At 31.6% G+C, this 12,666-nt stretch overlaps 2 protein-coding genes across 5 annotated transcripts in view; one reads left to right on the top strand and one right to left on the bottom strand.

Annotated features, from left to right (window-relative positions):
- The window catches only part of LOC120347126 (protein transport protein Sec31A-like), a 47,669-nt gene that overhangs the window by 10,801 nt on the left and 24,202 nt on the right, over positions 1 to 12,666 (top strand). For all 4 annotated transcript variants that reach the window (XM_078117946.1, XM_078117943.1, XM_078117945.1 and 1 more), the window contains exons 11-13: positions 187 to 261; positions 826 to 900; positions 1,966 to 2,098. In XM_078117946.1, the coding sequence (XP_077974072.1) occupies positions 187 to 261; positions 826 to 900; positions 1,966 to 2,098 (283 nt within the window). The remainder of the gene's footprint in view (positions 1 to 186; positions 262 to 825; positions 901 to 1,965; positions 2,099 to 12,666) is intronic.
- LOC120347137 (uncharacterized) lies at positions 3,890 to 10,887 on the bottom strand. The gene is made up of 6 exons (XM_039417000.2): positions 10,098 to 10,887; positions 8,463 to 9,778; positions 7,418 to 7,863; positions 6,217 to 6,308; positions 5,994 to 6,138; positions 3,890 to 5,357 (listed from the first exon to the last, which is right to left on the bottom strand). The coding sequence occupies exons 1-6, from the start codon at positions 10,548 to 10,550 to the stop codon at positions 5,098 to 5,100; spliced, it is 2,712 nt and encodes a 903-aa protein (XP_039272934.2). The 5' UTR covers positions 10,551 to 10,887; the 3' UTR covers positions 3,890 to 5,097.

Raw genomic sequence — 12,666 nt, 5'->3', positions numbered from 1 at the left:
CTATGTCAAGCAGTCTTGCAAATATACGCATATCCTACAAGATTTGTACCTGCGAACCCATATGGGGAAATTTGTCTTACGATACCAATTAGGGAGCATTCAAATTATCAACCTACTCGCAGGCCTCGAGTTAAATATTCCCCAAGTTTTTCATTCAACAAATTTGAAATTTCTTCTTTTATTCAGGCCAAGTTTGAAAGTGAACCAAGGAAACAATTTCTTCATCTACTTGGTTATGATGTGAACAAAATCAGAGCAAAGGTAAACTACTATACTTGATCACACTCACAATGACGCATGAATGCATTACCTGACAAAACCCCAATGCAAAGTTTGGTGGACTTGACACCTAGTTTTATGTCATCACCTTCATTGATTATTAATACAATTAGCAATATAATTATTGTATCTGTTGTTATAACTATGCGTACATCTTCAATTAAGAAAATTGTTTAAAACTAGCAATGCGTTGTGTAATTGCTAATAGATAATATTAATAATAGCTATGAGATAATCTTATCCTTATGAAAGAGATGCCAGTAAATGGGGCTGAAACAAATTGCAGGTTGTAACTGCAAAATATGAAAAAAAATTCTGTTCTTGCAGATTTTATAGGTTGTTAAAAAAATACCTTCAAATTGCTTAAAATTGCAATTCCAAATTTTCCTCAAAATAAAGAATTTACACAATTGAATATTTGATTTATTTTTTGGCATTATTGACAAAGATTAAATTTGATCAAAATCACAATGAGGTTGTTCTAACTTCATTACGGAACTGTTAAATGGTGCCACTAATGTTCATTCATTAACATACATATTATAGATCACCAGTTTGATCGGTGCAGAGGAAGAAGAAAAATTAGCAACAAAGATGGACGATCTTTCTACGAGTATTGATGTATGTTTGATTCAAATATTAACGTCCTGATCGTATTGAACTACAGTACTTTGAGTGTTGCGTCAATTAGTATTTACTAACGTTTAATCCTACAATATAATTCTTTAATGTCTCAGTAGCTTTTCGCTCAGAGCATTAGTTTCCTTTGTTCCCAAGTGAGTGCATGGGACCTTCCTTCGAGTAAATTCTTTTTCAAAATGGTATTTACTAATGATTATCTGATCATCACTGATTCATCGTAGTCTCAGACTCTCAGTAGCTCTCGGGACTTTAGTGGAAGCCCCAAACTTCACTCACAGATCAGACTTATTTTTTGAGTGAGTGAGACCTTACTTTGAGCAAATTTCTTTAAAAAATGTACAGCATGCATACTTAACTGAGTTTGCTCCCCTGATAATTCATTTCTAGTGGGTATCACATATTAAAATTAAAAAAAAAAGCAGTTTAATTAAGATTTCAACAATATCTGATATCAGGGATGGCCCGTCATGGTAGTGGGAGTGTGCCTTTTCAGGGATGCGTATACTTACAATTGTGCATTTACTGTCTTTCGGTTTGAGTAGTTTGACATAAATACCAAAGAAAAAATCATAGTCCTAAATTGCATATTTCTGGTATTATTTTTCTAATATCAAACGCTGTAGATCTCAAACTTGTTTACTTTAAATTTGTAATTTTAACAGGAGATAGATGTCATGCAATTAAGCAGAAATTTTATCACATTGTTATGGTTATCTAATAACAAATACGAATAATAAATATATTTTAAGAGGAAATTTACAAAGAAACCCAGTCGCGATTCACACTCAAAATATCTTCAATCATGTTTGGAATATAGATAATTATATATCTTTAGCTAGATTATCTTCGCATAGTGCTCTAATAAGTGAGAATATGAAGCATCTCAATGAAACGCACTACAGATGAGTAAGCATCTTGTTGTATTGATCACTCAAGGAAATGAGCGTGTTTTGTTTCCTGGATTGTTGTCACTAAGACGAATAAAAGCTATTTTTCCGAGACTTAATGTTGTTGCCTGTAACTCATATAGACATGCAATTTTAGTCTGCAGACACAAGTCAGTCTGGTGAAGGTGCGGAAGCTTTTGAGTTGATTGCGGCAAATAAATCGGCGGAATCGATAAAAAGTACAACCGAAAGCCCGATGAAACCACTTGTAATTCCATCAGGCGATACTGGTAAGTTTTTTTCTTTTTACACTCATTAGTATTTAGTGCTTGGTTGTAATTTGTACATGCGTCGCATGTTAGCATGAGGACTGCGCAGGGAAGGATGAAGAAAATATTTTTGAGAAAAGTAATCTTCCAATTTCTTTTTTCTTTGTGCGCAATTTAGGATTTTAGTTACTGGTAATGTATCAAATGTTTCCAAAAAATACATTCATATTATTTTTTTGTAATTTTTTTTTTCTGTTGTTTGTTGCCAAACCAGTGAAATTTTTTAATCCCATAAATAACTCTGAATGCACGAATGACTTTATTTAAATGATTTTGAATTACTGTTTTATATAAGTCATTTTTACTGTCTTACTAATAATATCACATTGTTGGGCAACTTGTAACATAGTAGGATGATGTGGGATTGCAAGGATCTTCATTCCTGTGAAATTTGGTTTGTTGGAGTTCTTGGTTTAATTCTGTATTGTATTGACCAAAAAAGACATCACAGGAAAACGGTTTTTGGACTATTGTGCAAAAGAGCGTTAATCTTCATAATTTGAGCCACACCTGTTAAACCTGACATGACAAATCCGGCCTTTTTGGGTAATTCAATCTGGCCCGCCTGATGCTGTCCCTCAATATAAATATGAATTATCATAATATCAATGAAAAGGCTTTATCTCCTAATCTCTGTGCTTCAGATTCCTGTTTTTGCTTGATATATTTTGTTTTGCTTTCTTCAATATACATCATATTTTCAATGTAATTATAATGTGAAAAATTTTTAAATTTGCTTTCTCGTTCAAATTTTTATCAAAATTTATCATAATATCATTCATCTTCATTCCTTAGTGTGTAGTAACGAGGTTGATGCGAAAATTGTCCCCAATCACCATTTTTGTTTAAGTTTTACTTCTATTCTGACTGGGATGTATAGTTTTGTATGGTTGGAATTTCTTTCCCAGCACATCATATGCAATCTTCATCTTCTATTATAACCAATGGACTTGCTGTACCTAATACTCAGAGAAGGAAGAGTCATTTATCATTTCTACAAGAAGGTGTAGTGTGGTAGAAAAAAATCGTGTGACAAACTAATTCAGATTTTAATGGAGTGATTTAACCACAACTTTGAATCTGTAAATTTACTGACAATAGAAAAAATTCTTATCACAAAGTCTAATTTAGGTTCTTAGTTTGGAACACTCAGAAAATTCACCAATTTCATTATAAAATCAACAGCGTCAAATATAATATATCACCGTAATACACATTAAAACTCTGTAGCTTAATTGCACAAATGTAGATTTAATGTAATTTTAGAAATTATAAAAAATTGTTTAATATATTGATTCAATTGTCCATGATTAATAATTGGCTGAAAATGATGCGTTCAGATTTGAAACCCAGTTTGAGGTAACAAACTCTCATTGGATTAAGTTTGATTTCTAGTTCAAATTCCAAATTGCAACTAATAAGACATTTTTTCTGCCCTGCTGCTGTTTTAAAATATTAATTTTTACAAAATTCAAAATTCTTTGTTGGCATTGAAGACTTGATAATTTATAAACATGAAACATGACGCTGCTATTCGTAAAATTTAGCTGATTGTTTTACGCAATGATAGTCCAAAATGAATATGCTAAATTGTGTCACATTCAACAAATAACACACAGGAATCAATGAACATGGTGTATATAAAGGCTTTAAAATTTTTTGAATTACGAAAGAAATTTATCGATATCATATATTGATGGTTGGCCTTTGCAAGTCTTTTCAATGAAGTAAAAAACTGGACTGGAATGGACACTGATTGAAATATATTGAAAACCTGGCTTTGGAATAAAGTTTTGAAATTGTAATGGTTCTCTATTTTTTGCGGTCCACTGAAATTGAATTGTAAGCATATCTTGTCATACTTGAATTACAAAATGATAATTTTCTGAATTATTCCTAAAATCATAAATTTGAAATTTCAAAACAATTAATATCGAATCATTTTAAATATTCATGAGAGGCATTGCTGGATTTATGTCTCAATTCAACAATAAGAAAGAATTTTGAATGGTTTCGAATTACATTCGAAATTCGATTTTATACATTCATTGTTTGTGCTTAATCTGACATTAATTACTCTTCATATATTCTCAATTAGCATGCTCTGTAGATTCATCATGCATTTCGTAGATATTCGGAATACTGAGAGTCTGAGACTATTTAGTTTTAAACTGTATTATTAGCTTGCCTAATATTTGACTTGTATTTTCAAGCTTGTATACAAAACTTTGCTGCAATATATATCTTTAGTATAAGAAAACTCAATAATGAACAATATATCTAGGCACTAATATATAAACTCAATATACTGTTATCTCACACATAAGCATTTGTTGAGCTATGATGATCCTCAAAATTAATCAGCGGAAAATCCTTAAGCTGGCGCAGGAGATTTTCTCAAAATTTTCAAAACCACCAAAATTATTATAGCAAAAGCATTGTAGCAGAAGAGATTCATTCAAATCTCAAAATCTTGAAAATTTGAAATAACGATTTTGCGCAACTGACAGGATTATTGAAAAATTCTTGTAGTCTCATTTAAAAACCTTTCCATAAAAAGACGATGATATCCAGAATATTTTATTTAAACATAAGGTTTGTGCATTTAAAAAATGTGAAAATAATAATACAGTAAGAGGTAGAAATAAATGGCTAGGATTAAATTGAACTTAGCAATGCAACAAACATTAATATAAAATAAGCATATATGATCATGGCAAGACGATTGTATGACTTGAACCATAAATTTTAGAAAAATAATGAGGATGGATGTTGATATCTATATATATTTTCGCATTGAAGGAAAGAAAATTATCTTGATTTACTCCAGTTCTATGTATGGCCAATGCTTTTTAGTTAATTTTCCCGTCACTGTCATCAGCGCGACTAAACATCACTTTGTTTCATGCTTGTTGATTACCAGCCTTGCACGCTTCCATAGATCAATGGGCTTGCAGTAATTATCGAATACTGTTTTCAAATATTAAAGCATTCCATGGTGTTTGTTTCTGCTTCCGAAGCATTATTGTTATCATGTCTCTTTGTACGTTATAACTGAGACAAGCAACTGGCCTGCGAAGTCGATGTAAATGTAGCGTGCTGGTTAATGTCTGGTTGCCTGTTAGATCTGTTGAAGAATTTTTTTCGGAAGAAGATAGCTTGTTTTCTTCTTTTTCTGATTGTGATACTTCTTCTTCGATTGTAAGATGGAGGTTGATTCCTGAATAAATAAAAAAGTAATTTTTTGAGATTTATAACATTTTGGTTTGTTTTAAAGTGTTTGTAAATATATTTTGGCAAATAAAAGTGTTCCAAAAATTTTCTCTTCTCAATTTCGAAAATGGTATTCTAAATTTATATCATCTCAACATTGGACTTAACAAGAGTTGTTCTTAGTAAATTAAATATTTTCGAAATGATTTTTTGAATGTCGTTTATTCTTGTGCTTAGCAATTGAAGGTTGCAACCATTACCAGTGACGTTGGTAATTCAATTTATTTTGAATTATGTCATAGTTGTTATGCAAAGAATAGGCCAAGATTTAGTTTGAAGTTTTGATGGAGTGATATTTGGAAATTTGGGCCTTGCTGTGTTGGTAGTTTCTTCCAGAAATCTTAGGTTTGAGTTACAGAGTCACAGGTCTCTCACATAAGGTGTATTAAATTGGGCCGGCAATTCTGAACTTGAAGTTTTTATTGTCCTTTCTCAAAAAATAGGATCTATGTTTACATGTAAGTAGATGCGTTCATGCCCTAATTCGGAGCCAAAATCTTGTCATAAAATAGAGTTGAATAAAATGTCGTTAGTTTAAAAAAAAAATAATTATTCAGATTCATCTACTTGTTAGCATTCTCACCATTTGTTTTTACTGATATATTCTTGCTTGGGATCAAATGAATTCCACTGTATGAAACAAATATTTTGACAAATTTTCCATTTTCATTCCAACTGTATGTTGTTATTTTTCCTGTGGTTTCCGATCCTTGTGAACCTGACTGTTCCTGCACAATAATACATGACGCATGAATTTTCGTTTAACACAGAATTGTTGATTTAAATTTGAATTTGTAAATACTAACCTGTGTCGCTTCACTTTGATTTGATGTTGTTTTCTGAGCATCTGAGATGATGTCTATACTTGCAGAACGTTCTCTCATTTTCTCAATGCTACCTGAAATAGTAAACAAAATTTTTTGATGATACTCTCACATTTTCTCAATGCTACTTGAAATGGTAAACAAAATTTTTTGATGATACAAGTTAGCATTGATGAAGTGATTTTTTATTTTTATTTTTGTAAATATTTTTTCAAGAAAATGAAAAATTTACTAACTACCACAAAAACACACTTAAGATTAGATTATAAGTATCTTATAATGTCCCATGAGGTATTGAAAGTGCAGTCAAATAGAGAGTATGAATAGCAGTTAGCATACTTGATTTAACTTTTCCTATTTAGCCACTTTACATTTTAATACACAACTTATTATTATTTCAATATGATTTATTAGCACAAAATCCTCAGATTGAGTTTTCAATCAAGATTTTTTCATATCAAAATTTTTATAAATATTTATTTAACCTTTGTATTTGTTTGTCTGTTTGACCAAAATAAGCTAGTCACTATAACAAAGATTTTACATAGATTCTTTTTTAACCTCTTATAAGTCAAAATATTATTGTTTCCATTCATCGTTTTCCATCATCTATAATTGACTTATTGTGACATTTACTGGAGCTTTGTTAAGATTATTTGGGCAATGAATTTGACTGATGGCTTCGTATACATCATCGTGAACTCATTCGAGCTACGAAACTACGCTTTTCTATCAATTTTAATAAGTTGCATCGTGCGTTATTGTTATACCATTCAGTGGTTTCATTATGATTTTTATGGTTTTTCAATGCCAAATTCAGGCTTATAAAATTTTTTAAAATTTATGAAATTGTTATACTTTATATTTATGGATTTTGAATTTCATTTAAAAAGTTAGGATGATATTGTATTGTTTTGATTAGTTTGCGACATTCTAGAATTATCAGAATTGGACAATTCTGGTTGTGTTTTGATCATTATGTCGTATTCTGCAAACATCAATTTTTTGAATTTTTTTATATGACGCTTATTTTCCCATTTTGGCCCTATATAAGCAGTCACTGATATCTAAAGATACACAAGGAATTACTATCTTCAGGAGAACCAGAATATTTCCATTAAACCACTCGAATAAAATCAATTTTAAAGCAATGCTGTGGTGCTAAATCATGTATAATTTTTACCTCTAATACCATGTCCTATTGACTGACTTCTCTTTATTGCTTCGTTTCTGATTAATCGATCAAGACTGATTCCACTTCCAATTCCCCAAATGTCACTGTCTTCATCAGCAGTTTGGACTTCAATGCTTTTGACTGTTGTTATCGCTTGAACCGCACTTTCTTGCAATATTGGCAGAGCTGGAGTTTGACTTTCTGAGGTTTGAAAGTGCCTCGTACTCGTTTGACATCTTTCTGATTTTGTTTGTTTTCTGTGTGTTTGCGTTCCTATTGTTATGCTTCGAGGGGATTGAGTTTGAGAAACTCCGTAGGCTAGATGGTTTGGTAGGTTCCATGGCCGAGTTTGTAGTTTTTTTGAGCAACTTGTGCAAGGGTTTATCCCCGTTTGTGTGCTCACTGTCGTTGACTTAGGTGGCCTTATCGGAGGTCCATCAGTTTGGATCCATTTACTGTGAAATAAAAAAATTCTCAAAAAATTGTATTAAAAAAGAAATTGCATGTGTGGTTGTCCTTTTTGTTAATATAAATGAAATATTATATGAAGTTTGATGAAAACGTATGTTGTTAAGGTTTTTAAGTTGTGATATTTTGTTATATACCTGGATCCTTCTACTAAAAACGATTGATTCACAAAATCTTGAATCATTTTGTATGGTTGCATCATTATACCTATACCGGGGAATTCAAAGACTTCACAAAACCGCAAATAACATTTGCAAATAGTTTTTCATGGTATGTAATGGTATTGTAATTGCAATATAAAATTTTAGTTTTCAGAATTGCAGAGTTAATATCAACATAGGTATTTTTTCTCATAATAGGTAAAATATTTTAAAAACGTGAATATCAGCCATTTTGCATATCAAAACAAGGATGTTTAACAGTTTTGTCAATATTGAATTGTTATTTGATAACAGTGACCAGAGGCGCAACCAGTATTTTCAAAAGAAGTGGGGCTTCGAAATCCTATACAGTGGCTCCTGAAACAGTTGCTGCAATTGGTGACAATGTTGGTTTTATATATATGCTGATGAAATTTTATACTAACTTCAAACTTTTATCAATTTTTCGTCTCAACTTTGGTGTTTTCTTGTCTTTGATGGGAATAAAAATTCCATGTTCCCGATATAAAACAAATTCTTCTTGTTGAACTTTCTTTTCTTGTTTTAAATAAGCTTCGTCAAGATCCATCTTGAAAACTAATCTTGATTCTCCATTCATCAAACTACTTTGAGAACTCGGTGTTCTTATACCATCTGATCTTTGTGATTTCGGAGTACGCAAGCCATCGGATCTAGGAGACTTTGGCGTTTGTGTACCGTCCGAACTAGGAGATTTTGAAGTTTTGTAACCGGTTTCTTTTAGTATTGGAACGTTAAGAGTTTTTGGTCTGTCATTCCTGTGTGTTACGAATTTTTCTCTTCTAGTCTGAGGAGGTTTTTCTGAAAGGGGGAGGTTCAGATTTGGTGATAATGTAATTGGCGTACTTATTGAGCTTCTGTATGATCGCACTGATGCAGGTGAAACGTCCGCTGATGTATATATAACTCCCGCTATTGTGTGTCGTTTTCTTTGTATTTCTTGTTGTGTTTCTACCTTTTTCTTTTCCAAAGGTTTATCATTGTTTTCATCTTCCAATATTTTTCTTGATTTATCAACGTCGTTTGAATTAGGCCATGCAAACTTTTTCACAAAAAGTTTCTTTGATCTCCGTGGCGACGGTTGCGGAGATTTTTTCACATTTCTCTCTTCCAACAGTAATAATTTTTTTGATAATGCTGATGAATTCGAAGTATTAGATATTGAAGATGTGTTTGAATCCTTTTTCTCTACCTTCCCACGTTCTTCTACTAAATCACTAATTCTAGGTATCCTTTTGTTCTCTACGTCTTCAGATCGCTTCGAACTATTCCTACTTTTATATTTTGTTCCGGCATTGCTATTCAGATATTCAAATGGTTCTTCACTTGATAATGATTTTCTGAGTTCTTGAAGTGCATTTTTACTCTGTTTCATTTTCTCTTGGTACTCTGTTGGCCTTGCATTCATTTTGTCGCCGTTTTTTAGTATTCCGTTTTTATTTTCCTGTTCTGAATGCATGGTTTCATCTGTTTTGTGCAAAGAAAGTCTTTTATTATGAGTAGGAAAAAGTCCTTTTGGATAATTTTGATAAATATTTCCGATCTCCGCTGCACTCATGAAAGTTCTTTCTTTCGGGCTTGTATCTTGTCCGGCCAATTCAGATTCCTTTTTCAGTGATCCACTTCTATTCTTTACCTGCCCGTTTGCTGATTGATAAGCGATGACAAAATATGTTCCATTTGTATCTTGCTTTTCTTCTGCCGTTGTTGAAGAGATCTTTGACTGAAATATGAAAGTAGATCATGAATTCGGGTTGAAGCCCTGAAATTGTAAGTTATAATCACAATGGATGTGCATTTCCAAATCATATGTTTTCTAACATTTTCCAGGTTTATAAGCTTTGGTTCTAGTGGTTAATTTCATTTCCATATATCAAGAAATTGAAGAAGTCTAATTATTAAGAGATTGCATTTCATACAGCGGATTCATTATTTTTTAATTTTGTTGATGCGCACAAAAATTCTTAAAAAAAATGTCTTCTGTTTTTTCATTTTTTTTGCTGTATTTTTCACCATCGTAAAATATTGTTACTTGTACTTACGTAGTTATTTGGTTTCTCTACTTCATTATCATTTTGTAATTGATCAAAATCATAATGTCTTTCAAACGTTGTTCTTGTATCTACAGGAAATTTTGGCTTTCTCAGGGTATCATGCTTTATACGCGCTTCATTTACAGAATCACTTGCTGGGATATCTTTTGCATTTCTTTTTTTCAGGGATGATTTTTTGCTTTTATCGACTACAGCATAAACGGGTTCTTTCGCAACTGCTTCTGTATTGTTCATTTCATGGTGTACATCCTGAATCTCAGCATAGTCACTGTTATTTGTTATCCGATTTCCATTCGATTTCCCTGCGTTTTCTTCAAAGAATTTTAGCCGCATCCCGACTTTCGATTTCTCATTTTGTGATGTCCTTCTTTTTTCATAATGTAAGATATCAATATCCCCTTTTTGGTTGTTTCTATATCCTGACTGATATTTTGAAGGCATGCTGATGCTGAACTTTTTTTAATGTGAAATGCCTACAAACCTGGGAAATATTGAAATACAGAATATGGTTAATTATAACTTGATAAAATTAGTCACAATTTTACTCTCATAGTATTACTTCAGTAGACTTGGTTATTTCATAAAACAAAGTGGCTAAAAATGTATCAATGACAGATTTCCCAGTCTTGTTTTGAGTGATAGTTAGGGGTCAGCCTATGCAACTTGTACAAATACCGTTGAAATGGATTGAAAAATTCTCTTACAATTTTTTTTCAAGCCTCATCCCCAATTCTGTTTGAATTGAGTGACATTCTCTAATATACTTTTCTTTACAATATCATGATCTCTTGATTAAATGAAAATTTCTATGTTATCAGATTTCTAATTTCCTTGCATTGGTATTCTGACTAGCTGATACACCAAAACATGTGAACTAAACTGTAAACCGACTTGGTTAAAAACTCTGTACACTAATATTTCCTTACCACATATGGGAAGTAGGATATAGTTCCAGTTTTAATAAATAGATTTCAACGCTTCTTGGTTGTGTATACGTTTATTGCCTGTTCATGGATTGCTCAAACGCTCTGTAACATTAATTTTTTTTTTTTTTTGAATTTCCATTGAATATTAGATATTTTGTATGGTCCTGAATATGGTGGTATATTGTTTTTTTAGACACATACTTTAGCTTATTGAGGTTTTCTTTTTCTTATTTCATATCCTATTAAAATTTCTCCTCCTTTCTTTTTGGCGATTCATTTAAAAAATCAGTTCCAATAAATACTAGTATGTAAAATATCGGAAAGCGACTGCAAACTTATACCTCCTTACAACGTACAATTCATATCTGATAAGCTTTCAATTGTATGCCGTATATCACATAATTTAGAGTTAAATAATTTATGAACATCCAAATTTACTGCACAAAACAATTTGAATAGGGAGTGAGGCTCATGAAAACAACAAGCGGTTTTTTAGTATCGAATAGTTTACTTGAGAAAGCATTGTTTTCCTTGGCCAGGTTTAGGTCATAAGTAAATTATGGCTTTAGAATGAGATTATCTATGACTTTAGCTTGGTCGAGGATGATTTTGCTATTCAGGGTACCATTATTAGTAGGCTATAGCAGTAACACAATGCCACTCGAAAGGAAATCAGATGAAACGTCTTAATTTACATCTATTATGTGGTTTAATGTCAGAGAATTGGGAATTTTTTCTGCCTACCGAAAAGCCATTACCAATGAAGGTTAATAACTTTTCAGATTGTTATATTCAACAAAATTAATAAGTTTCCTATTTCAAGTACGTAATAGAAGCTAACATTTTGTAAATTGTCATCTTATATTTTTCTATAAGGGTTTGTTTTCTAATACTGTTCATCTCTGCTCATTTAACCCAACTTACCCTAACCCAGTGGTCAGTCAAAGAATTTAACAAATCACAGTAAATTTACTTTACTTTACCTAGTGATGACCTTTGAAACCCTGCCTTGACCTAAGATAATATATTTGAAGAAAATTTGTGATAACGATATAGTAAGCATAATCAAAATAATTTATTTTGTAGCCTATTATATTTCCCTAACTTGTGTTACTATTACTGAGGCTACCACATTGACATTAATTTCTTTTTATTTAATCAATACTCAATATCAAATTTTATTGTAGCCAGTCTGCTCAAATTTTCTCCTCTGTACCTCCTATAGCAAAATATTACATTTCCAATTAAAAGCAATCAGATGTGACAAAACGTATGCCAGCTGAACAAAGCATACATACAACATCTTATCTGTGAATCTGTCTACAATATGAATTGTAAAATTCGCTTCTTTCTTTTAATTTACTGAAGATATCACCATAACTGCCATTGTAATAGCATCCTGATTTTTCTTTTACATCTCAATCAGCAACAGTTATCAAGCTACAGTAATTTTTTTGCATCTGATACATATTTATCAGATAAAAAAATGAAACTCCTGACGAATAGTTTTGTCTGATACCTTATCTAATATGCTGAATTGCTTTTTCTATACTCCCTAAGTTTTAAAGCAAACTAAAGCTTTAGGTATTTATTATTGAATATAATTTAGCCGCCGCGGCTATTGTTTCTCG

This window comes from Styela clava, chromosome 11 (genome assembly GCF_964204865.1).
Source record: "Styela clava chromosome 11, kaStyClav1.hap1.2, whole genome shotgun sequence".
In the NCBI taxonomy this organism is placed as follows: Eukaryota; Metazoa; Chordata; class Ascidiacea; order Stolidobranchia; family Styelidae; genus Styela; species Styela clava.
Note: the sequence above shows the minus strand (reverse complement) of the source record. Positions and strands in the feature narration are given on the sequence as shown.

Bases quoted from the DNA above. Each gene is read 5' to 3' on its own strand.
- LOC120347137 (XM_039417000.2), bottom strand. From the start codon at position 10,550: ATGCCTTCAAAATATCAGTCAGGATATAGAAACAACCAAAAAGGGGAT. The intron at 7,864-8,462 runs GTTAGTATAAAA...TTTATTTCACAG, and splicing joins AAAATTGATAAAAGTTTGAA to TAAATGGATCCAAACTGATG. The intron at 6,139-6,216 runs GTTAGTATTTAC...ATTATTGTGCAG, and splicing joins ATCAAAGTGAAGCGACACAG to GAACAGTCAGGTTCACAAGG.